Here is a 27696-nt window from a genome sequence, read left to right as displayed (position 1 = left end):
CAGGTGTCAAGTGCTGGGAGGGGGACTGTATGGATACAGAAACAGTCCCCAAGTGCAGAGGTTGCCAGGGAGGTAGTGCAGGTATGCAACTGTTGGGGGCGGAGGGGGTGACCTGGGCCCTAGATCAGAGGGTGGCCAGGTAACCAGTGCAGTTTTAGTCTGGAATTCAGCAGGGGAGAGGAGGAGAGAAAGCAGAAGCAAAGAGGAAGGTTTTGAGGTGCTTCCAGAACCGGAGATGGTTCTCCTCAAGTTTCAGGGAGGCAGGAAGGCTGTTCCAGAGGGAGGCACCAGCCGAATAAAGAGATCTACCACCAACTCGTTGCTTGGAGAAGCGACTGACCCTGAGGGAGTTGGAGGCAGATGAGCGAACAGTACGAGAAGGAAGATATTTGCGAAGACATAGTTGATGTTATTGCAGCCCCAGCCCCTAGAAGGCCTTGTGAACAATGCAGAGGGTTTTGAACTTAATCCTCGCAGCCACTGGGAGCCAGTGCAGAGATTTCAGTCCTGGAGAGATACGATCCCTGTGCTTGAGGCCAAGGACAAGTCTTGCAGTCCTGTTCTGGATAAGTTGCAGATGGTGGAGAGTAAAGGCAGGCATATTTAGATAGAGGCTGTTGCAATAGTCCAGCCTAGAGAGAACCAGGGCTCTGGAGACAGTGAGCTTCTGGGGGAAGGAGAGGAAAAGAACAATACCTCTGAGGAGGTGTAGCTGGTAGTGTGACTTCTTGGAGACGTCAGAGATGTGAGGAGAGAAGGAGAGTGTGGAGATTGGGCGATAGTTAGCCGGGCAGGAGGGGTCGGCAGAGGGTTTCTTAAGAAGAAGGTGCACAAGGGAATGCTGCAGGGGGGATAGGAAGACTCCAGTGGCGAAGGGGTGATTGCAGAAATCAGCCAGGGCAGGAGCCAGAGAGTAAATGTGGTCCTTGATAGTTTTGGAGGAATAGGGCTGAAACTGTTTTGACGAGACTTACATAGATCGGACTTGTCTAGAAACCTCGCCTAAAGAGAAGGAGGGGGGGGATGGCTGCAGAGGGGCCAGAGAAAGAGCAGGGGATGGAGGGAGGGAGGCGATAGGAGGAGAGTGAGGACAGGATCTCCTGAGTTTTTGAAATGAAGTGAGAAGCCAGTGACGTGCAGAGGGCCTGGAAAGGTACAGAAGAGGTAGAGACTGTGGCAGGATTGGCTAGTTCCTTGAAGAAGAGTTCAGCCGAGTTGTTAGATGCTGAAGAGATGCGGGCTTGGATATGAGCTCTCTTCTTGGTGAGGATGGAGAGCCGGTATTGCCTTTGCAGCAGGCGACATGCCAGTTTGTCAGAGGATGAACATGAAGCACGGAAACTTGCGTTTTAGGGTGACGAGATCTGAGCCATACCAGGAGTTACACTTGGCTTTGGGCTTCAGTTGGATTCTCATGACTGGGGCAAGGATATCAAGAGTATCAGATATAGTAGAGTGGAGCATGGAGACGGCTGTGCCACGGTGAGAGTCAGCCAAAGGGGGGTGGGGGGGGTGAGAAGGTGGCGGCGAAAGCCTCAACTGACACGCGCTTCATGGGTCAGATGACCGAGAAGGTGGGTGGCACTGCTGGAGGTGGCTTAGCCTGGGAGGTAGGGAGGGTGAGGTGGGAGGATAGGATAAAGTGATCACTCCAGGAGAGAGGAGTGGAGAGAGGGAGAGAGAGGGGAAGGTCAGAGGAGATCAGAATATCGAGAGTGTGCTCTGCAGAATGAGTCAGGCCAGAGGGGAGAATGGTGAGTGAGAGAGAGTCGCTGAGGTCGCAAACGAGTCCAGAGGGGGGACAGGAGGCATCCAGGTGGATGGTGAAGTCTCCAAGAAGGAGGAGTTGAGTTGTTGAGGCCAGCAGTGAGGAGGAGAGGTCCGCCCACTCAGAGAGGAAGGAGGAAATCTGACCAGGTGGCCGATAGATAGTAGCCACAGTAAGGGAATGGTTTGGGGAGAGAGAGAGCTGGCAGACAAGGCATTCAAAAGAGGAGTAGGTCTGCGTACGAGTGACAGAGGCAGGAATCCACTCAGGGAAGATAGTGGCTACACCCCCACCAGATCTGTTGGGCCTGGGCGCAGAGAGGATCCTGTAGACGTCAGGTAGGAGCATGTCAAAGCTGGTGACAGAGCTGGGCGTGGACCATGTCTCAGTGAGACCAAGAACTTCAAGTTCAAGTTCTTCAAGAAGGCAGCAGATATCAGAGGAATGTTTGACAGCAGAGCGAGAGTTAAGAGTGGCAATGTGGAGAAGGTTGCCATCCTTGAAGGACTTCCGGGGAGGGGTACAGATAACAACAAAGACAAATCGGCTTTGAGGGACACAATGGATAAGGAGATTCTCTTTTAGGCCAGTGGTAGAATTTCCTGTCTTAGGTAAGAAGGATTCCCTTACGTTTTGCTAGACTCTCTGGCAGAGCAGCCCAGGCTTAACTCTTGAGAGCTGGAGCGGAGGGGGTTAATTCTTCACAAATACCAGATGAGATTGTGCACACTATTTTTACATTTTTTTAAAATGTGATCTAAAGTGCGTTAGTTCTAATTTGAAATTTTCACACTATGTTCACATACATCACAAGTCACAATGATAAGACAGCATTTACTATATAATACCCCACACTAAAAGAAACAAAACAAGGTATTAAAAAGACAAGAATTTCAAGTATATGAATTAATACATTCAGTTTATTATATCTGTAGTTAACCATGTGAAAGTTACAAAAACATGCCAAACACATTAAAAGGAACTCTTTCTAGTACATAATAGTATCCTGCAACACTTATTTTAAAGGTGCAAGGGCTATTCTAAAAAAGAAACTCAGACATTGAAAGAGGAAGGTGTAAATAACACAAATTCTCCCAACGATGGAGGGGTAGGTTGGGGGGCGATGAGGAATACGTAGGAGGAACAGCCAGTAGAAAGAACGTTACATGGGGTAAGTAACTTGTTCTTCTAATGGATCGGGTACTCCGACGTATTCCTCATCTTTGATAGACTCCCAGTAGAAGTATGTAGATGGAGTTGGGAAAAAGAGAATTTACTTCTGATTTACGCTCTGAAGAACAGCTTTGCCAAATTTAGCCTCCTGACCAGATACAAAAACAAGGCAGTAATGTTTTTTTAAAGCTGTGCAGTGAAGACCAGGTTTGCAGCACTGCAAATGTCCTGTATCTGCACCCCTCTTTGTAGAGCCGAAGAAGCAGCTGCCCCTCTTGTGGAATGCACTATCAGACCATCAATGACCTCCTTACAAGCCGGTGTAACATTTGTTAATACACAAAACAATCCACCAAGACAAAGTCTGTTTAGTAACAGCCTTTCCCAGTCCATGACCCAAACAGCCCACAAACAGCTGATCATCTTGTCTAACCTTAGTGAGCCTGCTAATGTAAAAGCTCAGCGATCTTTTGGGATCCAATCGATGAAGTCTCTCTACATCCTTGGCAGGATATGGAAGTGGATAAAAAGATGGCAAGGCAATATTGTGCCAGGTGAAACCCTGACACCACCTATGCAGAAATGAAGGACAAACCCTCAGAACAACCTTCTCCTTATAAAAGGTAGTAAACGGTGGTTTGTAAGACAAAGCTTGAAGCTCGCTCACCCTGCGAGCCAAGGTGATCGCCGTCAGTAAAACAGTCTTCAAAGTCAGCTCCCTAAGCGGACACGAACGAAGGGGTTCAAAAGGTGCTCCCATCAAGAAGCTTAACAACAAATTAAGGTCTCAAACCGGAACAATAAAAGGAACCGGCGGGAAGAGGTTTGTCTGTCCCTTCAGGAACGGGATAACAATCGGAAGTTTAAAATAAGAGCCTTGTTCAAGCGAGCGCTTTAAAATGGAGAGCGCTCCCAGATAGCCTTTTTCCGTGGAAACCTGCAGCCATTGATGGGCTAGATACAACGAGAAAGATAAAACTGACAGTTTGTCACAAGGGAAAGTGTCGATTTTGTTATCTCAACACCAGCTGCAAAACTTGTTCCAATGGCAGCGGTATAGAGCTTTTGCTGCAGGCCATCTTGCCGAAAGCAGCACCTCTACTACATTCTGCGGGAGAACCCAATCTCTGTATCTTATCCTTTCAGTAACCAGGCAAGAAAGTTCAGATATCTGATTTCTGGGTGGAGAATGCGACCTTCCTCCTGAGTGAGCAGGTCTGCTCTTTGAGGAGGACGAATCGGACGACAGATGAACATTTCTAGAAGGTCCAGTTCCACGTTCTCCTGACCCAATCAGGAACATGGATTTCACAAACTTTCTCAACCTCCTGAATACACAAGGATTGATGGGGCTGGTGGGAGCGCGTACAGGAGTGGAAATTCTCAGTTCACCACAAACGCATCCCCCAAAGCTCCTCTCTGAGGAAATTACCTGGAGCAGAACAGGTCGCATTTCCTGTTGACTTTGGATGCGAAAAGATACACAAGATGTTCCCCAAAGGGTGAAGACCTCTAAAAGGACTTCTTGAGCCAACTCCCAACCGTGAGACTGCTCTGCCCGCTCAGAGTGTCCACTAGTGTGTTCTCGTCTCCGGCTAGGTGAATGGCTGAGAGATTGCTTCTTGAAGAGCCCAAAACCAGAGCTGCATTGCCTTTCTGCACAGTGATAGTGACCCTACACTTCCTCTCTTGTTGAGGTAATGAATGGCCACTGTGTTGTCTGTCATTATCACAACATTCTTCCCCACAATGAGGGTAGAAAGGCCATCAGCACCAGTCTGATTGCCCTCAGCTCTAAAAGGTTTATATGTAGGCTGGACTCCGAGGGAGACCAACACCGCTGATTGTCAGATTGTTTGCATGAGCTCCCCAACCTGTGAGCGAGGCACCCGTAACTATTTATATCTGGCCATGGTTGCCAAAAAGCTTTTCCCTTCAATACATTCTCCTTGCAGGCCCACCACATGAGAGCCTGTGAAACCTTGTTCGAGACCGAACGAAGGTCCGTCATCCTGCCGGATAATTGTGACCATTGGGGTCTGAGGAGCCACTGAAGGGATTTCATTATCAGACGGGCATCTTGCACCTGGAAAATGAAGGATGCGATGAAGCCAAGCAACCTCAAAAAACTAAATCTAAGGCCAGTAGATGTTGGGCATTATGAAATTTCATGACCATCTGCAGAATATGCTTAGTCCTGACTTTGGGTGGCAAAGCTTTCCCTGAGGAAGCATCCAGGACCACTCCAATAAATTGAAGCTTTTGAGAAGGTATCATGTGGGACTTCTTAAAATTGAGGGAGAGCCCAGTTTGTGGAGGGAATTTTTATTTTTTTATTCATTGATTTATAGGGCACCAAAGCCCGCAAGCATCGGGGCGCACAAACAAAAGCACACAGGATAAACATAAAGGCACAACAAAAGCGCAGGAAGAACCAGCAGAACAGGGAAACGGCATTAGTTCAAAGTAGAAATTAAAAGATTTTAGATGAATAGAGCAGTCTTCAGGTTCTGACAAAAGACCATGGGCCTCATTACGACCCTGGCGGAGGACCATGGTGCAATTTGCACCATGGTCCATGGCGCTAAGCTGCCAACTCCGCCATGGTGGTTGGCGGACTTACCGCCCCATGCCGACCTTGGCGGAGCGGTAAGTCCCCAATCCCCATTTACCCTTCCCCATTCCCATTTTTGCCCCATAGGGTATAATGGGAGTGGGGAAGGCGTTAATTACGCCACCGTAAATTACGGTGGCGTAATTAACAACAAGTCCCGTAGCGCCATGGATTTTTCCGCCTGCAAAAAGCAGGCGTAAAAATCACCATGGCGCTACGGGAACTCATAGTCAGGCGGAAAGGTACGCCATGCACTACGCCGGCGTAAAACCCTCTCCGCCAGGGTCGTAATGAGGGCCATTGTATTCCTTTATCAGCCTAAGATCCAGGGGCAGGGCATTCCAGATCTTAGCAGCCCTGATAGGGAAAGCTCTTCCCAAGCAATTGGTGAGAGAACATTTGGGGGTTTTTACCAACGCCAAGGTGGTTGAGCGTAGTTTCCTCGGTGGCTCATAAAGAGAGACCAGGTCCTTAATATAGATTGGAGCTGTGCCAAATAGCACTCTGTAGGTTAGTGCAGCAGCCTTGAATTCTAGGCCAGCGGTAACCGGGAGCCAATGAAGATCTCTCCGGCTATCCGAGATATGCTCTCTTCTAGATTTCTTCCCAATTATGTGGATTGCATCATTTTGAAGGATGTGCAGAGCTTGAATGTTTTTTTTTTATTGGCTCCGACTAACAGAGCATTGCAGTAGTCTAATCTAGACGGAATCACGGCACGAGCAACCGATGAGTAGTTGGGCACTGACAGGAAGGGGTGCAGGTTTCTCAGCAGCCGAAGATGGTATGATCCATTCTTTACTGTCTGATTGATGTGGGCATCTGCACTGAGTAACGGGTTGAGATGGAATCCACAATCTTAAAGCTCTTTGAGCCCGGGATTGGACAGCCATGAATAGAGAATGATTGATAGTTAGAGTGTAATTTTGCTCGAGCATGCTTGGTACCAAAGACCAGCAACTTGGTGTTATCTCCATTTAGATACATCCAGTTCTTACTCATCCAGGTCTCAAGGTGGCGATAGGTGGTCTGAAAAAGGTTCGCGTCCTTGGCATAGTCCCCCGATAACTCAAGCACTTGCTGGGTGTCATCAGCATAGTTTGAGAAATACACTCCAAGCTCATCCAACATATAACAGAAAGGTTGGATATAAAGGTTGAATAGCGGAGGGGACATACATGCTCTCTGAGGAACTCCATGAGAAATGGGGGAGAAGGAAGAGGTGGCCTCTGAATTGAACACCCAGGATGTGCAATTCAGAGGGAATGATTTCACCCATAGAATAGAATCAGGGTTGCAACGGCCCTGTCTCTCCAATACAAGCAAGAGTTGATCATGAACGAGGACATTGAAAGCGGCTGATAAGTTCAAAAGAAAAAACAAGCCATAGTGACCAATATCCGAGATTTCCAGCAAATGTGTTTATAATTCTAGCAAAGCAGTCTCGGTACCGTGATCCTGTGATGATCCAGAACCTAGCAGGTGATTCCGAGATGATCCAGAACCTCTTCAGGAGAACGAGCCCTGATCAGCCAATCGTCTTGGTTGGGGTAGATGTGAATCCCTCCCCTCCTCAGATTTTCTGCCACTACTGCCATCAACTTGGTGAAGACCCTCGGGCGGAGGCGAGGCGGAATGTCAGAACCTGAAATTGAAAATGAGCACTGCCAATGGTGAACCTTAGGTCTTCCTCTGCTTGGAATGTATGGACACATGAAAGTAAGCATCCTGAAGATCGAGTGACACCATCCAATCCTGGAGCTGAAGAGCCTGGAGGATCTGCAAAAGAGTAACCATGATGAACTTGTCCTTCCTGAGGAACTTGTTCAAGCGGCTCAAGTCCAAGATGGGTCACAGTCATCCGTCCTTCTTGGGAATTGGGAAGTAGGGGAGTACCATCCTTGGTTCCTCTCCGCTGCAGGTACCAATCTATGGTACCTCTCTATAACCAGGTGATAACCTCCTGTAAGAGGAGCAGATCTGGCTCCTTCAAGGAGTGGCTGCTTGGTGGAGAAATAAGAGGCCTTTTCAAGACTGGGAGACAGTAACTATGGGCTACTGTTTGCCGGGCCAAAGCATCTGAAGTAATGCTTCGCCACTCTTCCAAATACTGTGTCAGTTTGCCTCCCACCACAGTCCTGTGGACTAAGGCCTCAAAGAGGTATTGGTGTTGTTGCTGCCGTGGACGTCAAAGGACGGCAAATAGGCAGAGGTTGTGTGGGCAGCTCTACCCCCACATCCTCGTGAACCACAAGCTAGTCTTGTCTGTCTCCTTTGAGAGAATTGTCGCCTCAATCTTCCAACAGAAGAATAGAATCAAAAGAACCGGCCCCTTCAACTCTGAGTGGCCGAATGGGATTACGGAGGTTGCCGAATCACTTTTCCCAATGATATTTCAGCTGCTTTGGAAGTTTGAAGCTTTTCCAAACTCTCGTTGGCCTTTGGAGCCAATAACTGTGAGCCATCAAGAGGCATATCCAACAGCCTCGCCTGAAAGTCCGGGGCAAAGCCCAACTTGCACAGCCACACAAACCTTCTGGTTACAACACTCGCTGCCATAGTATGACTAACACAATTTGAGATGTCTAAACCGGCCTGCAGAGACTGGCACATAGCATCCTTGCCATCCTGCGCAATGTTGAGGAAGCCTTCCCTTTCTTCACCCTCACAATTGTCTGCTGCGGCCATTGCCACAACATCCCACAAAGTGTTTGAATAATGTAATTCTCTCCTCCTCTTTATAAATAGAGCTCATCAACTTGAAAAAGTCCTTCTTTGATAAGGGCTTAAAAAACTTTGACAAATCCATCGAGGATGTCAACGGCTTCGACATTGATGGCTGCAGCGAAGAGCTCAACGCCAATTCCTTCGATGGAGCAGAAGATGACTATGCATGGGTAGAGTAGATCAGTGGCAAAGTGCTCGTCTTGGAAGCAAGATGACGCAGAGCAACACAGATTCAAATCCCGGGTCTGCGCTTAGAAACCTCTTTGGTATTGGGCATGTTATAAAAAAAACAATCATAATTATATGATGTCTTGTCTTCGACTGGGCTCGAGGAGCCGAATCACTTGACCTCACTCGAAGGATCCTGCTGCCCAGGCTCTTAGGCACGCAAGCTGAAGATTTTGATGATGCCCTGTCAGCCTCACAAGGCTTCATGGTGTCGGAAGCCTTTTTCGTTTCACTGGAAGGGGTGGATGGTGCCATCTTCATGAACACCTCTACATTTTGATGCACAATTCCTCCAATTTGGCCTTTGAAGCTAATTTACCTGGAAAACATACCCGTTTCCTGTTGGGTGAGGAGTTTGAGGAAGACGATCGGGAACAATGGTGTCTCTTCCTAGAGTGTCGGTATTTCGACCTATTCGACCTATCGCTCTTCGCATCTTTACTGCTTTTTTTTAGCTCTGTGAGGTTAAACCTCCCTCGATCTGTTGTCCTCAGACAACCTCATCTTAGATGGGGTAGTGGAAGGGGATTTGGACAAGGGCCTACCTAGGGAGAGTTTCCCCCTCCTGTCCTTCAAGGTCATCGACTGGCACGCACCATATAAGTGCCCTTTACATAGGGGCTTGAGCCCACCCCCACTCAGTTACAATTAAAATCTACACCAATAATTATGTAACCAAATTTCCTTCTCAGATACAATTTGATCAATACCACTTAAATAGTCTCCCACAATTCCAACAAAGACACTCACTATGTGCCAAAATACATTGAGCAATAAAAGAGCTTTCAAATCGGGATAGAGATATCCCACATTACTTCTGTTACTTGCACAAATGCATTAGGAGAATGCCAACCCTTTGCTACTAGCCCAGACCCAGAGTGAATGCCTGTCAGAAGACCGGATGCTGGGCGGTCCTTGGGGCCCTTGAAGGTTGGATTTAAAAATAAAGCAAATCCATCTAGAGCTGGCACTTTAGTCATCCACGTTTCTTGCCAGATATAATTTGGAAGCCTCCGATATTTTAACTGGTAGGTTGAAATAAGCGAGAGCTACCTCTCATGGTCCAAGAGGTGATCTTGATACCTCGGTAATGTGGCTGGTTTAATCGTTAGGTCGCACGATTTGAAGAGGGCTATAATAATCTCGATAGCCACTCCCAAGAATAGCCAGCTTCTTCCAGCTCTGACAAAAGGATTAGCCTCTTGGACTGTGTATCCATAAAAAACAGATCACCTGTAATTGCCGGGTTTTCCCCATATACTGTAAGCCTCTTGGTTTACAAACTTCTGCCACTGATCTAAGATCATGGCTTTCTGAAAGCTCATAACCAAAAAGGCACCATCTGATTTGCCTCTGCCATGCAGGGGTGTTGCTAGGTCTGGCAAAGACACAGGGCTACGCTAATGTCAGAACTGTCAGGACTGGGGGCTAGATAGCCTTTTGGTTGTAACTCCTGAGATTTTATCCGGGCTACACCCAAACGACCAGGGGCTATAAGCCCATTAGCCCCCCGCCCCACTAGCAACGCCTCTGCTGCCAAGAGACGAGATATAATAAACCTCGAGTTTAAGTGCAGGATAACCCGATCTAGTTCGCCATCCTTCACAAATTCCACTTGAGAAATGTCATTTGAACAAAGCCCAGACAGATCTTGAAAGTTCTTAAACAGCTGCAATACATTGCTCCTGTTCAGGATAACCTTCTCATTTACGATAGGTAATTTGTCTTACGGCGCCCAGGCTAGACCTCTGGTGTAGCGAGCAGAGGTGGCTGCTAGGGGCAGGAAATACAGGGGCGCGGGGGGGGGGCGAGAAGGAAAGGGGGGGAATAACGAGACGACGACAAAGGAGTCTATTAGGGAAGCATTACATCTTGAAATACTGCCTTGTTTAAAGTTGCAGTTCAAGACAGGATGATGCTCTGGCCTATCGGCTATCCCCAAATTCATAAGGCAGACAATTATCAAAAGCTAGGAAACTAAACCTGGGGCATTCCAGGCCTGCAGCTGCAAATCCTTGCAGCCTTATTTACCCATCCCAGCTCTTCAGTGACGTCATTCTGTCCTAGCTTTTCACTTAAAAAGTAAGCAGCTTTCTGTTAATGTTATGAAAAGCATTCCTTCACTCCAATGCATTTAAATGGAAGCTGGGCCAGCATGTCGGCGTCACTTGTCCCTCATTACACCTATGAGAAGTAGGGTGCCAACAGACCTGCTCCCACACCTCACGGCATCACCTCAGAGAGGAACGACATTATGAATAAGAAAACAAATCCCAAAAGCCCCCGCCTTAAGCGTTGATATGGAATAAAAAAAGGCCTGGGCACTTTCTGATTACTTTTTGCTACAAAGGGAGTAATGCCAGGGGCATATTTCTGATGACCTTTGTGGCATTTGTATGGACATTGGGTCAATGACACTGGTAAAAATCACAAGGTGCACAGTGTATTAACTTATCAAACTGGCCCTGACTGCTAGCCAGGCCCAGAAACACTAGCCAGATGGAGCAGCAACTGGAGTCTGCCCTCTGGCCCCATACATCAGACAGCAGCCAAGACAGGGTCTTACCAGGTTAAAGGCCCCGATGCCCAGGGCCACGCCTCCTTCCAGGTGCAGGTGGGCTGGACCTCTGGGGAAGTGGTTAGACTGGATGAAATTGCTCAGCTCCCTGTTAGAAAAAGAAAACGGGTTCAGTGTTCTGCAAGTAAAAATGTGACGAAAAGCATCAACTGTGCAGGGAAACCCCCATGCGCCTCTGAATCACACCCCTGAATAGATGGAGTTATCAAAGCGTTCCCTGAGGAACACCCCTCATTTGGCATCAAACATTATTGCGGCATGATGCAGTTTACTATGGAACTCTATGTTGGTATCCCGCCAATTTCCTTTTCAAACTCGTTATCATTCATAGTTGAATGAACCATATGGCCACACAAAATGGCTGCCCCACAGCCCAACCGTCTGGCGGCCCCATGAGGCTCCGGCCCCACAACCGTCTGAAAACCCCATGAGGCTCCTGCCCCACAACCGTCTGGCGGTCCCATGAGGTTCCTACCCCACAACCTTCTGGAGGCCCCATGAGGCTCCCCCGCCCCACAACCTTCTGGAGATCCCATGAGGCTCCCACACCACAAACTTCTGGAGACCACATGAGGCTCCCCCGCCCCACAACCTTCTGGAGACCCCATGAGGCTCCCCCACCCCACAACCTTCTGGAGACCCTATGAGGCTCCACCGCCCCACAACCTTCTGAAGACCCCATGAGGCTCCTGCCCCACAACCTTTTGGAGACCCCATGAGGCTCCGGCCCCACAACCGTCTGAAGACCCCATGAGGCACCGTCCCCACAACTGTCTGGAGACCCCATGAGGCTCCCCCGCCCCACAACCTTCTGGAGCCCCCAGGAGGCTCATGCCCCACAACCGTCTGGCGGTCCCATGAGGTTCCTACCCCACAACCTTCTGGAGGCCCCATGAGGCTCCCCCGCCCCACAACCTTCTAGAGACCCCATGAGGCTTCCGCCCCACAACCTTCTGGAGACCCCATGAGGCTCCCCCGCCCCACTACCTTCTGGAGACCCCATGAGGCTCCTGCCCCACAACCTTCTGGAGACCCCATGAGGCTCCCCCGCCCAACAACCTTCTGGAGACCCCATGAGGCTCCTGCCCCACAGCCTTCTGGAGACCCCATTAGGCTCCCCCGCCCAACAACCTTCTGGAGACCCCATGAGGCTCCCCCGCCCAAAAACCTTTTGGAGACCCCCATGAGGCTCCCCCGCCCCACAACCTTCTGGAGACCCCCATGAAGCTCCCCCGCCCAAAAACCTTCTGGAGGCCCCATGAGGCTCCCCCGCCCCACAACCGTCTGGCGGCCCCATGAGGCTCCCCCGCCCCACAACCGTCTGCAGATCCCATGAGGCTCCTGCCCCACAACCGTCTGCAGACCCCATGAGGCTCCTCCGTCCCACAACCTTCTGGTGGCCCCATGAGTTTCCCGGCCCACAACCGTCGGGCAGTCCCATGAGGTCCCCCCCCACAATCGTTTGGCGGCCCCATGAGGTTCCCAAACCCACAACTGTCTGGCGGCCCATAAGGTTTCCGCCCAACAACCGTATGGCGGCCCCATGAGGTTCCCAACTCACAACCGTCTGGTGACCCCAATGCAGTTCCCAACCCACGGGTTTGGGAAACGCCACCATGATGTAAAGGCGCTGGCAGCATCTTTCATAGTCACACGCTTCAAAGCTACTCAGAATGTCACATTCTGAGTAGCTTTGAAGCGTGTAACTAATAGATGGCCCCTCCGTGTCCCAAAAATCTACATCTCACCATATCCTGGGTTTCAGAATGTTCTAGACCCAGGCAGTGGCGGAGCCAGAGGGGAGGCAACCCCACTACCCCCCTAACTCCCTCTGGTGCCCAGTAGACCCCTCCCCGCCCCTACCTCCCCCGCAATAAAAGCTGCCTCCGCCACTGGACCCAGCGTCATGCACCAATGAAAAAGTGGCCCACAATCACAAATGGCCACTCGTTCCTTTTGTGACAGACATTTGAATACTATGGAGGACGTTTTTTGATAAAAACGTGCTGTGAATTGTGCATTTTAAAAAGATTCAGTAACGCTGGTCAAAGCTATTTGCTCAATAAGGAAGTAACTCAGCAAACTGGCCCACTTTGATCCCGAAGAAACCGGACCACTTCCCCCAAAAATCGCTTCAGGTATTGCCCTATGCGTCAGGCCGCGCTGTGACCAACTCACAGTGAAACCTCAACCTAACCTCGTCTCCTGGCCATCCTCACCCACCGACTTCACAGGACCCAACCGTCGTGCTATTGCACAGCTTACATGAGTTTGCAAACAGTGCCCCCACGTGGCCAAACGAGATAATGATGGGCCAACTCAACCCGCAAGGCCACAAGAAACTGCAGGGCACAAAGCAACGCCCAAGACCAGCTTCAGGGCAATGCACTGGCCCGGCTACGAGCAGTGGCATCCCCAAGAATTATATTTAGGGGGCACTAATACATATAATTGACAAATGACTACCTTCTTGATGTTTTCTCCTAGCAAGCTGTGTGAAATCCAGTCTCACGAGCTAGTATAAAACATAAGATGTTTACATATCCCAAAGAAGCAAACACGCACTTGGGTAGATGGTATTTATACGGGCCTGTCAGAAGTTGAGTAGGAATCAGAGAGGTCCCGCTGAAAGCGACACTAATTCAATAATATGTCATTAATCTGAGTCTTTACATTGAATAATTGATGCCAACATTTAGGCGTTTATAATAATCTGTCACTTATATAGCCATTTCGTCAAAGCGTTTTACATATAACACTTTAATATACAATTATGATTAACCCAACCGAAAATAGTACTCATTAGACAAGCAAGGAAGGCTGAAAGGCGGATTCAAACCTGAAGATCACCCACACATCTCAGGAGATAGCACTTAACCCGCTGAGCGATTTGTGACATACCCCAGGGTATTGTCACTGCTTCCATGGGGGAAGCCCATTCCCATGAAGTCCGAGAGGTGAGGCCGCTACCCGATAGTCCCTCTGGGGGTGGAACTCAGCGTGTGGATCTCATGGGAAAGATGACAATTACCTTGGGGAAAAGCACATTACCCTCCTTCCCATCTGCCCCTCCTTCCTTTAATACCGTAGATCCCCACACTAACATTCACCTTCTTAGAGGTGAGGAAACTAAGTCCCAAAGAAATAATGAGAAGAAGAAGAGTGGTACTGAACTCTGTAGAGATTATGAGTTCAGTACTGCGATGAGGCCGAATGGTGGAGCAATGAGGACTATTGATGCGAACCAGAAGGTGCAGCCTAGTTGTTGGAGACTTCCTATTAGACATACAAATACAAATGAGAAGATGGACAAAATCATGTGTCATGCCCTGGAGGAACCGAGAGCGAAGTTTGAATGCTGTGAAGGTGGAACCACAGGAAAAAGCTATAGACCAGGAAGACTGAACAAATCCTCCGTCCACGTATGTGCTGCCAAGAACCAGCAGAACCAGAGAAGCAAAGGAGAACCCAAGTGCAAGGAACACTTGCGACGCCTCCTGGAGCCGAACTGCGCAGCCCGTCATGCTGAAGGTGAAGGAAGCCACCCTGCTCGATATGCTGAAGGCAAAGCAGGGGCGCAGAAGACAGCGCAAGCAGAAACAAGAGAAGCAGTAGGTTGCCCAGAGAATCGGAGCAGCCCGAGGAGGACACCACACAGCCAGAACCCAGAATCAAAGTACAGGTACTGACAGGGTCCATGAGAGGGGCTGGAAATCGAACAAGGAGGGTCGGGACCCAAGACAAGTTGAAGCATATGAAACCTCGGTCAAGGACACCAAGAGGCGTATACAGGAAAACCAAAATGCTGCATCACTTGGCAGGAGATTGAACCAAGTGTCCTGGAAGGCCGATGTTAAGGGGTCCGAGACCCAAGGGAATTACAGAAGGAAAGCCAGGTCGGGGACCCAAGAGAAGTACAAGTGTAAAGAAAAGCTGTCATGAACTTCGTGACATATCCTAGGTGGAACAAAACCTGGCAGGAGAGTACACCAGGTCTGTTCAGTGAGACCCGTATGAAGGTGGGCAAGGCCCCCACAAGCAAGCCACAGAAGTCAGGGTCCTGTACAAAATATAGAGACACTTCCAAGGGGCCGAGGACCAAAGCAAGTCAGGGAAGTCTAAAGTGGTCTGGGCAGAAAGAATCGGGAAGTAACAGACAGCTTAGAGGGATCGGGACCAAAGTGAAAGACTCAAGGAGAACCAGAGCAAACCTAGAGGGATCTGGGACCCATGTATAAAAATACAAGCAGTTCAAACAAGGGGTTGAGGATCCACTTCAGAAGAAAGACATTTGCCGGTGTACTGAATCCTACAGTCCAGTCTGTGAGGATAGTGTACCAGACTTGGCACTGCAGTTTGATATGTAGGAAGAAACAAGGGAAACGGACCACTCACACCCACTTTTTGATACTTGTGTCACTCATTCTGTTTTCACATCATTAACTGAACGTTATAGGGCCGTGTCCAGATACCGAGAGAAGACTTCCCCCTGGATCAAGAAGATGCCCAGTTATTCCTTAGTTTAGTGCAAGGGTCAAAAATAGGTTTGGACGCAGGACGGCTGACATTTTATATTACGGATATCCTGACAGAGTCTTTAGTATTTTTGTTGAGGTAGGGAAACCCCTCATAGATTATAGGTCAAGATAGGTTTCTTTTACACTTTTAATAAAAGTATTTGCCAACAAGCATGCCACCAATGTGTCAGACTCGTACCTCTGCACTCTTACATCTCCTACCAGCTATTTATCCTTAAATGTGCATAATAACATCTTTTGGTAATGCCTTGACTCTGGGGGTTACATTTCTTATTAATATAACACCTAGTCTTACAGTGCTTCGAAGCAGGAAGAACATGTCTGAGCATAAACATGATACTTTTTCAAATGTATTTATTAATGTGCTCCGGTTACACAAGTTAACCTTTCACATTTAACACCGTATAAGTAATACAAGGAATACACCAATTTTAAAAGGATTCAAAAACAGGTAAAACGATCTCTAAAAGAGTTTTTTGCTATAACAATTAAGATACATTAGTCTAAAAATGTATTAATTCCTAGCGACAAACTGAACAAGTCTATTAATGTGCAAGTTAATCTATTCTCCTTTTTATAAACAGATAAAAATAGAAGTTATCAGGTCCATATCCGATTAGAATAATATTTTTTTTAATCTCAGTACCACCAAAGTCAATGAAGTCTCTTGACCACTTGATAGGCAGTCCCACAATTGTTCAGTGGACAGCCAGCGGGCAATATGTGTACAATTACCCAGTGTCAGGATTAGCATATGTCCCAATGCAGTATAAAAGATTGCAATCTGTTTTAGACTTTGGATCTCACTTTAGATTCGCAAAGATTACAGAAACCAGAAAGCTCCTGTGACTTTGAGCGTTTGGCTAATACTTGGATGCTAGCGAGAAGGTTTAACTTGAATCGAAGAAAGTTTTGTCTCCAGTGTGCAGTCAGTGATTTCTTGAACTAAAATGGTATAGCGCCTAAAGGTTTGTCTCTCTTTCAGAAGCAATTGTGGAGGGAATATGATCTCATCCGATTGATAGTGAAAATCCAATCTGCCTGAAAGAGCGGTTTCCTTGCGAAGACCGGATCAGTTAACAGTGTATCTAGGCTAATTGCACCACCCGCCAAGATGGAGTCAGCATACCTCTTGAAACTTTCAAGAGGGCCCGATACAGCTATCAACAGGGCATCTCTAAAATCTTCAAAGACTGTATCCTGGAGAGGGCCCAATATTTTTCAATACAACCAGATCACCCTGCATTGATGACTTCCTTTGAATGACACCAGACCCAATTCGAAACTTAGGACAGTGACGGAAAGACTCAAAGGAAGGTTGAGGATCTTCTTCCATATGCATCCCTAGCAGGGTTGTCCAACTCCAAGCCTTGAGTGCCAGATCCATGCCGGTTTTCAGGATACCCCTTTTTAATATTCATGCGATACATTTACATACAATTGGGCTCATTACGACCCTGGCGCTAAGGGATTACCGGTACCGGTAAGGGTACCCGTACAGTAATCCCTTAGCGCCTGATTACGAGGTCCCTTTGCGGGTTGGAGACTTGAACGCATGCTTTTTGCAGGCGTTAAAAACCAACCCGCATAGGGACCTTGGTGCTAAGTACAGTGCCGCAATTTGCGGCACCGTACTTAGCGTCTTCCCCATTCCCATTGAGCCCTAAGGGGCAAAAATGGGAATGGGGAAGGGCCATGGCGATATGGGGAATTACCGCCCCGCCAACATCGGAATGGGGCGGTAATTCCCCATTCCGCCATGGCGGTAAGTTACCGGCATGGACCATGGTGCTAATAGCTAATAGGCTAATAGCACCATGGTCCAACGCCAGGGTCGTAATGAGGCCCATTGATTCTAAATGTAGGTACATTTTTCCTCATGAATATTGATGAGGGAAATCGTGAAAACGCGTCAGGATTTTATCAGCCGAAGCCCACAGTTGAACAACCCTGCGTCTAAGGCATTCCAATCTATTTCCCTTGATTTATAAAACTCAATAAGCAGGAAAATAGAAAATGTACTAAAAGTAGAGCTAACCTTCCTTATTTGGCTTGCAAGAAGATTTGCTTTCAATTTTAACCGGTTATAGAATTCTATTTTATTCAGTGATGCAGTTAGTTCAAATGCCAAGCACTTTATCTGGGTCAAGGGAGTCAGAGGGCTGTCTTCTAACGAATCACACTGGTTTTATTCTTATTCACTACAAGGTCATTTTTAGCTGCATAAGTTATGATCGTGTCAATGAGATGTTGCAGACCCATCTGCGTGAGGTCTGCTACCACCACATCGTCCACATAAGCCAACCAAGGCACCGAAAAAGATTGTAAACGCGAACGAAGACAACTGATGCGATCTAGTCTCCTAAGTCACAGAGGTATAGGTTGAAGAGACATGGGGCGAGGACACCTCCCTGCCTCAGACCCCGATGGGTAGGGAATTCCTTAGTCAAGCTCCCCTGTCCATTCAACCTAACCTATAATGTTGTATCCTTATGTAGGTACACTAAAACAGCCTGCAGTGAATCAGAGATTCCCCAGGCCTTTAGTTAAACCATAACAATGTATGATAACAGTGTCAAAGGCCTGAGAGAAATTCATGTTTTTGCATTAAGAAAGACTGGAGGGGGCATAAGAGGGTTGTAGATGGCGATCATAATAAATGTTCTGTAGAGGAGCAATCGGATGTAATTTCCATAACTCCCGCCCCCTCACCGCCGTCATACTGGAACAGCAGGAGAAGGGCCCTATATGGGATTCCATGCGTTATGCCTATACCGATTTGAGTGTACGAGAGGTGATATGCACTCAGACAACCGTATCGAATGTACCCTCGCACTGCAAGTGTGGAAGGATGTCAGCATCCACTATTGGATATTATGGAGCGCTGAGTGAAACCTGATAAAGGTAGAGCGATGTCATAAAGACGCTATACAAGGACATACTGTACAGATATGAAAATAGTGAAGGGAGACGATGTAACTGAAATGATAAGAGAAACATGTACGAAACGATTAAGTAATCATGAATGCAAAAGAATACAAAGTAAATTGTTAACCTACAAGAGTAAATACGCAGTAACGCAAGGTAGATGAGATACAGGGCCTCATTAGGAGTTTGGAGGTAGCCATGGTGCTATTAGCAACATGGCTGCTTCCAAACCCGTGTCCGAGTCCGGGTGGTCGGAATGGGGACTTACCGGGTCATTCCAAGCTTGGAGGACCCGGTAAGTCCCCATTCTGAAAACCATTCCCCATTCCCATTCGAGCCTCCATAGGGCTCACTGGGAATGGGGAAGGAGCTAATAACGGGCTCACAAATAGCGGGCCCGTTATTAGCTCCCTGGTCCCTTAGTGGCTCCAGCTAAGGGCGGCTGGTAAAACCAGCCGGCCTTAATGGGATCCGCTAAGGGACCTTGGAATGCGGCAGTAGGGGGTTAACGGCACCGGCATCCTTACCAGTGCTGTTAACCCCCTACCGCCGTACTCGTAATGAGGCATAGAGAGAAGCTTGCTATAGAGGAATATATAACTTGGCAAGGACGGCCCTAATTGGAAAATTGACGCCGGCTCGTGCAAAGATTCAATTCAGCTACCTCAGAAATAGATCAGGTTTCCGAGCCAGGAGATGCTGGAAAAATTGCTTTGTGTGCAAAACAAAGAGGAGTCTATGTTGGTTTGGGATCAAGGATGCTATTTTTAAGGAATAGCTGCAAAGCAAACAGGGAAGCAGACAAATAAGCCATGGACAAGACATATTTCTCTTAGATTAAAGAAGAAAACATATGCAAGAGCCCAGTATTGGACAATTTAAAGTGTATAAAGTCTATACAAGGTAGAGTGAACAAGTCTCTAGAGGCCAAGAAGAGGAATGACACTGGGTATAATTACATTTGTGGTCTCTTCACTTGTGACTCGGAAGTAAAAAACATGGGCTATTCATTAAGCCTCGGATGAAGCTAGTTATGTGTTTACACTCCCTTGAATGTCCCATAACAGAGAGCAGGCTACAAGGTCAACTAAACACTGGAAACTTTGGCTCATGGCCGGACTGATGAGAGATGGACTAATTGGGAAAGTGGGGAGTAATCAAACGTGATTCAAGCACCTAGATTTCGTTTACATACTGCTAGCCTGAGCCGAAAGTCCACAGTTGGGTGAGATTGCTAACCAATCAGTGGGTCTATGGGGAAACCTGCTATACAAAGTTGCATAGACCAATAATCTGTCATATCGTTCATTATACTCCGTATTATATGTATTTAGAGGCAGTTCGAGCTATTCCTAACAGATAAGAGACAGCCAAAGGTGTACTAACCTATATACATTATATAAGTAGACATGTTCCCTAACCAATCCGTTCCGCTAATACGTTTTATAGCTTGCCACGTAGGATGACGTACTAGATGACGCATATTGGGGCATAAGACCTCTGTGTAATCAAGTTTGTGAGTGAGTCAAGTCTGCCAGTTGACCCTGCTTTATCAAATTGGGTATAAAGTAGTATGTTGCCATATTCTTTGAGTCTGTCTGGTTATTTGGTCTGAGATCTTTATTGGTAATTCCATCTAGCACAAGAGACGCTTCAAGGTGCTAGAGCACAGTTCTTTTTAACTTCACAATTGATCAAAAACATACTGTAGTGTGAATGCATAGCACTGGAAGGTACATGTTCAACACTGAATTTTCACCTGGTCGATAAATGCAATATCATTATATTTGGTAGAAATAACTCCTTTTTTATTATTAATTTGATTCAGTTGATACACAACTTTTCAAATCTTTACAAAAAAAAATACAAGACTAATACACAAGAAAAAAAAATTAAGAACAAAATAAAATAACAATAATATACAAGGGGTACAAGAGAAGCATCTGTACAACACAACCATTTGCATTTCACATACCTTCTGGATGAATTTTAAGACAGTACAAGACAATACAAGACCCACATCACCAGCGAGGAGGTCGCACAACGAGAATATAGAGAATTCCACACTCTTCAACATGTTGGTTTAGGCTTACCAACCCTCCACGGTACATGAATGGCAATTCTATGCCCTTATAGATGCCAATCTATGTATCGTGATGTGAGTCAGCAACGCAAGGGAGAACCATTGTCAAATATTGTACTATTGCGATCTGTACTCTTTCTCTTGAGGTTGAGAACAGAATTTGCCATTTACGCTCACCAGAAGTGTACGTGTGAAAGGTGATAATGTTCTGAAAACATCTTTCTCGCACCAATATTAGGGATGGACAACCACTAGCACGTGTTGCAATGTTTGTTTTTGCTGTACAGCCAAACAATATCTACAGAAGTTTTGTTCGGGAGTGATCAGATTGCGTCTAGATAATACATCCCGCATACCCCATAGATTCAATCTAAATCTTTGGAACCCCGATCGAATTAACAGGGATGAGCATTTCACCAAATACGGTGCCATAATTCCGTAAGGCTTCAAGCCAAACGCCCAAACATTAAAATCTTTATGCCGCAAACACCTAGATAGCGTCCCCTCCCAGTCGGCGCAATAGGTCTTGGCTTTTGCGCGGTCTGGATTATAGAGTAGGAGCTCTAAGGCTACATTTGCATCCAACATGTGAGTCAGCACACACTTCAACCATTTCCATGGGTATGAATTGCATGATTTTAACAGAGCAAAGGCCAAAACTTCCAAAATTGTACCACTATTTAAACCTAAGAGGCACTTACGAAGCAAGGCACATTGTCGCCACCTTGCCTGTGCATTCAAAGACACCAACCCCAGCTCGTAACGCACCATTGCAGACAGAGTCGCTTTGGGTAAGCCTAGAATCTCCTTCCAATACTTGAATTCTAAGCCCTCCCATTGTGCAGTTTTGTCTAGCACCATGCTCTCAACGCCGTACAACAAAATCGGGACCACTTTCATTTTGTAGAATTCTACTGCAAGTTTTAGAGAAAATTTAACATATTTTTTAATTAACATTCTTGACTGTGAGATCAGTTGGCGCAATTTACTCTCAACCACTGCACCCAGATTCCCCTTAGATTGAATGTTAGAAATTTCAATCCCCAAATATTTGTACTCCGACACCTTTTCGAGCTTGATGTCTTGTATCGACCATGAGTACAAGGAAGATAGCCTCCCGATTCCCAACTTGGTGGTACAAGCGATTACTTGAGATTTGCCCACATTGATCGTCAATCTATTTTCACAGGCATAGTCCCCTAGCCTTGCTAGCAGACGCTGTAGCCCTTGCGGAGTTTGTGACAGTAGAACGAGGTCATCCGCATATAACAGGTACGGAATCTGCTGAGCCCCGAACTTAGGCTGATCCCCATTACAATTTGCGAACTCATGACCAAGATCGAAAATAAAGAAATTGAATAAAAACGCAGCCAGCGCACAACCCTGTTTCAAGCCACGTAATGTTTCAATTTCCGGGGACAGTTTCCCATCCAGGCTAATGCGAACCCGCATCAATGTTTTAGAGTGAAACAAAATTATCAGGGACCATAGGGTGGTCGGGCACTCGTACACTTTCAATTTGTGGAACAACAGGTCACGGTGAACAGAATCGAATGCTGCATTAAAGTCTATAAATCCCATGTATAGGGGTTGCGATCTCTCAAACTGCTGTGCCTTGATCAAATTAAGTAGTATTATATTGGGGATTGTACGGAGGCCCTTTACAAATCCAGATTGCAGTGGGTCAACCAATTTTTAAGACTTTACCCAGGCTTGTAATTCTTTCAAGATTAGACGACAATACAGTTTACCAGGCACATCAAGCAGCGAGATAGGCCTGTAACTACTTGGTTCTGATCTGTCCCCCTTTTTATAAATGGGGATAGTGATTGCTTGTGTCCACGAACGAGGCAGCCTCTGAGATTCATTTACTGCCCTAAAGATTTTATACAGGACCATTGCCCATTTGTTAGGGAATTTTTACAGTTCGCAGTTAGACAGTCCATCCGGTTCACAAGCTTTTGAGTTAGAGGCATTACCAATCAAATGTAGGATGTCCTCCAAATCAAATATAAGATGGAAAGGTGCCAATGGCCCATCAACTTCGCCAATGCCCGTTGGAGTGGGTCGGGCATAGAGGTGAGAGAAATGGTCAATCCATTTCTGAGTCAAAACTGCATTCACCTGGAGACTTATCTGGGAGTCCGTGATTGTATGGTTTATAGTTGAACACATTTTCGCTATGTTCTTACTCGCTAGGATTTTCAGCATACTAGCCCCATCCTCGTGATACAGGATTGCTCGTTGGCCTTTCACCCTGTTTCTATACCCGGTTTTCAATCTCTTGGCAAGGGTCTTCCTGATCAGTGGGGGAGCATTAGGAGCTGCTCTCAGATCGTGGCGCAGTCTCGCTTTCTTTTCTTTTACCTCTCTATTGAAAACATGAAGATGTAAGGATGACTGCTTATCTTTACTACCTTGTTTTCGGGGCCCTTGCAAATGCTCTGGCCGTTCCTTTGTGTCGTTCTTTAGCAACGCGTTATAGTCTGGATGGCCTTTTTCTAATAAACGATCCAGGGTACGTACTTCATTCACTGACCATCATAGTTTTTTACCCCCTGCATACACTGTACAGGTAGACCTATGCTTGGACACCATCGTATCATTTGTCAGTTCACACCTCCATTGGGCTTCTAATTTGTTAATCTCACTAGCCACAGTTTTTATCACACAGAAACTCATTACAGCATGCCAGAGTTCTTCGCTTACATAGATGTAGTCAATTACCGACTTGCTGTCACCTTTTTGCCATGTCGGAGCGGGTGGGGATATCAGTTCGGAATGCACAATTAAGCATATTCAAGCCTCTATCTTTTACAAGAGATTTCCATCTTTTCCATCTTTTTTTGTTTTTACTTCCCGCCTTACTCAGGCAATTTAGGTTTAGATCGCCCGCGATCACAATTCCTCATATCTTTGAGTCTGAGACAACAAGGTCTAGAATATTGTTTAAATCATTAAGAAAAGTGTCATTCGACATGGCAATGGGGTTCCAATATATATTCACTAGGGCAAAAAGCTCTGATCCAGCCGTTAATTTAGCCAACATCATATAGCTATTTGGACTGGATCAGAGTTCAGAATTTAAGCCTCTTCCCATTTTGACCGCAATCAGAAGACCTGACATTGGGCGGCCTGTCCCAGGCTTCACCGCCGGGTTTAGAAGTACTTCGTGATCATCCCATATTGGTACATCCGTAAGCCATGTTTCCTGTAGAAATACAATATCATATTATCATATTTACACAATTAATTCTGATCGTTATTTATGAGGTGGGAAAACCCTCGGGTGTTCCAACTTACCATCAACAGCCGCTCCTCCCGCCCCCCTCCCTCACACTACTTCTGTCCAGAAGCATTGGCCTTCGAGCCTTGGGGGGGCCATTATAAATTGTATCAGCTAGCGGCTCCAGAACAAATCCCAGAGCAAACAGTTCATCTTTAGCCTGCCATGTTACATTTTGAACGACTCTGGATTTGAACCACAATATTACTGAGTTTAGATTAGTTTTGGCAGGAAATTCCACTAGTGACATATCTGAGAAAACCACATCCTGTAGTTGCGGGATCTCAGAGACTATTGCCATTACTGCCCTCCTATTAAGATCATATTGAGTACAAGGATGTCTTCTACATGATAAACTTAGGGGGAACGATGACGGAAGATTCCTCATAGGAGGTTTTTGTTGAGGACTCTTCACCTGGTTACCCCTAGCCTGTGGGGTCACCTCCCCTTTACATGAGTTGGGGCCTTGTAATCGCTTGAGAGCATTCTCAATCAAGGAGATGATTGGTCCTGTTATTTGGGATAAATCCCCAATGTTCGTATTCTGGATCGGGGTGAGTCGGGGGTGGTTAGCAAGGTCTGACCCTTGGGAAGGATTCACTTCCCCACTCCTTCTCGGGTGACTAGGGGAAGCTCTTACCTGACTTACTTTTACGGTACTCAGTCTATGGGGATGAAAGGGCTCAGCTCCGACAGCTCTTTCCAGGGCCAATATACTTTTCCCCTTATCGGCCATGTCGAGCACGCCAAAGAGACTCGGCTTATCAGGTGGCAATAATATAGTAGGGGCTGCATTTGCCATGTACTCATCTACTGCTTTCCTGATCTCAGCGCGATGTATTTCGGCTGCACGGACCTTAGCCTCCGACTCAACGATCAAGTTTGAAGAAGAGTTCACCAATTTAGTTTTCGGGGAATTTTACTTTTTCTCTGAATCATTCTCTGTCATTACTAACTCCCTGACAAGTTCATCCAAAGGAGGATAGTCCAAAGCTTGGGTTGGACGAAAATATAGGGTCCAATTTCCTCGATCAAGGGCTCGAGCTAGATATTTTTGTTTAATGGCTTCAGATGCAGCTGTAGTGGTTTGGAGACTGAGATTACCTTAAAATAGTGTTTAACTGACGATTTCCTATCGTCTTAAGGGTCTGTTGATTCTTTGTTAGTTTTTTTAGGGGTATTGTAGGGGCCTGCTTACCACATTTGGTTTTTTTGTTTTGTTGTTTTTTGGGGGGCAATTAAGTCTGATGTTTTAGATTTTGAATTTTGTTCCAGCATTTCCTCAGGGCTAGGTTGCAGAATTTTTTTATCTTCCCCATGTGCCTTATGACCCCCACCCCCTCTCGAGGATTCATAAATAACATCATCATATCACTGACTCAATCACATTTGGTTTTGAACTCACGTTTCTAACATGCAGCTCTCCTGTGTTGTTCTCAAGGGGTATGTCTGTTTGTGCTGATGCCGACTTCATTTGAGGTTTCACTTCTCTTGCGGCCACAGAAATGTCTCAAATTCTGACTAGTGCAGCCTCATTTAGAACTTGCCCCTCCATGATTTTATCTATACATTTACTCTGAAGGATTAATTTCTGTTCACATGCTAAAAGAGATCTGGACATTGTAGTTAACGCAAGATCCATGGCATGTAACACAAACCCCCAACCATTATCAGATTGCTGGACTACAACAGACGTGTTCATACTTTGGTTGTGGGTTGACACAGTTGCTACTTCATGTTCATCATTAATGGTATGAGATTCCCTTACAGATATTACTGACGCATTTACCTGCCCATGAGCCTCACTCCTCGAGTGAGATTCACTTATTGAGCTCTCCGTGAACATTACCAGAGGGGCTGATAGGTTTCCAGAGAGAGGAGTGTTCAAGAAAACAGTCATTTGCATCCAAATCTATCACAGAAATGTCAACTTTCTTTACTTCAGGTACAGTTGATTTGCAAGACTCTTGGTCCGGGGCACCAGTTGCCGGTATTTATTCCAATAAGGCTGTGTCTGATATAGAACAGTCCTTCGCTGGACACAGTACTGGGAGCTTGTTCAGATTCTCCTCTATTTGCAAAATCACAGGGTTGTGACCCAATTTGCTATTTATTCCCGGGCAGTCACCCCCCTCACCATGACTCTTCACCTGGGAATTTAGGGGCGTGTTCCCAGACTGAGCCCGAAAAGCAGAGAGTGACCCATTACAGAATTTACATATGTCAGCATTCCCAGGGACAGGGTCTTTTGACCGACTCAGTCTCAGGGTGGAGCATGACAGGCCAGCATCGCCCTGTTTTCTGGGGCACCCCATGTTCACGCTCTTTAGAGGGCTCAGTGCCGGCATGCCTGATTTTAGGGATATGCGCATAGTCATTTAGCAGCTGCTATCAGCCTGGACCAAGTTTTACTTTGGTTTAGCGGCCCTCCAGAGCACCGCAGCCGCGCCGCTGTGGCAAAGCGGCAAAGCGGGACTCTCAGGGACTCCACGGGCGGCATAGTTTATTATATTCCCTTTTTTTATTCTCTCCCAGTAATCTCCTTTATGGAAGCAATAAATTGTTCATATACTTAGGTGAATGTTCGTGTTCCGGTCAGAATCAAAGGATTTGTTTCCCGCAGGCTCCCGACCGGACGCGCTGCTTAAGTGTCCTGTATACTGTATACTGGAGTGCACACAGTTTCTAACAGTTCACGGTTAGCAGTTCAAAGTTTGACAGTGGATTTTCAGATTAAGAACAACTTTAACAAGGGCAGATTGTTGTCCCCCTGGCCCCTAAAGAAAACCACGTAAAGGGAACCACCGGCAGCTGAAATGCTTACTTAAATGCTGAAGTATGATGAAAAAGAAAATATCAGCCATCTCTGGTATCTCTAGCGTATGCTGACTCTGATGTTTTTGCCTTTACTTTTACTTATGGTTTTGCTTTTGCCGCAGCGGGCCGGTCACCCAAATGGGCTGAGTCACTCGGCAACTCCTGCCGAGCTTGAGACTCTAAAACTTGAAGGGCTCTCTGAGAGCTGGGCGGCACTATTTAGTGCAGGCTTTATCCTGCCAAATGTAATCTTACCCTTGTCCTCTCCTTATCCTCTCCTTATCCTCTCCAGGCACCTAGTCCTGGTCCTCTCCAAGACAAGCCGCTCCGGGGCTGGCTACTGACCACCGACCGTCCACCGCTTCGGCTATGCTCAGAACGCACACCAACTCTCTCTCTGAGGATAAGGGTTTAGAGCAAAGAACCTCAGGATGTACGATTGCGCAATGACAGAGTCAAGCCGCACCTCTCGTCTCTCGTCTCTCTCAATGAGGCTGCTTCCGACTCCAATCTCCAATCTTTGGTTCGAACAATAACTCCTATTGTTACAGCCCTTAGAGGCAGGAGGAATCAGGCATGAGCTGCTATACATTCAGAATACAGCAAAATCTAGGCCACAGTAACATCAAAGGGTACATTATCTTGGCATGCACAACGCAATGGGTCATGTATTTGTATTTAAGCCAAGGTGCTGTACAGGGAATGATACAATAAAATGAATAAGCAAAAAATAATAAGAAAACAACCAATCAAGCATGTTCCAAAAGGTGAGACTTCAGTGACTTAAGAACAGAGATAGAACGAAGAGAGTAAGGGAGGGTGTTCCAGTGAAGGGGGGTAAAAGAGTGAAAGTACGAACATGAGATTGAGCACAAAGGGAGCGAGTTGCCACCAATAGAAATTGAGAGGAGGAGTGGAGAGGATGAGAAGGGGTATAGAAGGATACCAGGACAGAG

The 27696-nt window shown here is 46.7% G+C and overlaps 1 protein-coding gene across 1 annotated transcript in view; it reads right to left on the bottom strand.

Annotated features, from left to right (window-relative positions):
• The window catches only part of LOC138447816 (tetratricopeptide repeat protein 39A-like), a 344056-nt gene that overhangs the window by 71635 nt on the left and 244725 nt on the right, over window positions 1–27696 (bottom strand). The window contains exon 7 of the mRNA XM_069604182.1: window positions 11077–11176. Coding sequence (XP_069460283.1) covers window positions 11077–11176 — 100 coding nt within the window. The remainder of the gene's footprint in view (window positions 1–11076; window positions 11177–27696) is intronic.

This window comes from Ambystoma mexicanum, chromosome 3q (assembly GCF_040938575.1).
Source record: "Ambystoma mexicanum isolate Mex_15411 chromosome 3q, UKY_AmexF1_1, whole genome shotgun sequence".
Lineage (NCBI taxonomy): Eukaryota > Metazoa > Chordata > Amphibia > Caudata > Ambystomatidae > Ambystoma > Ambystoma mexicanum.
This window is presented reverse-complemented; position numbering and strand designations above follow the sequence as displayed.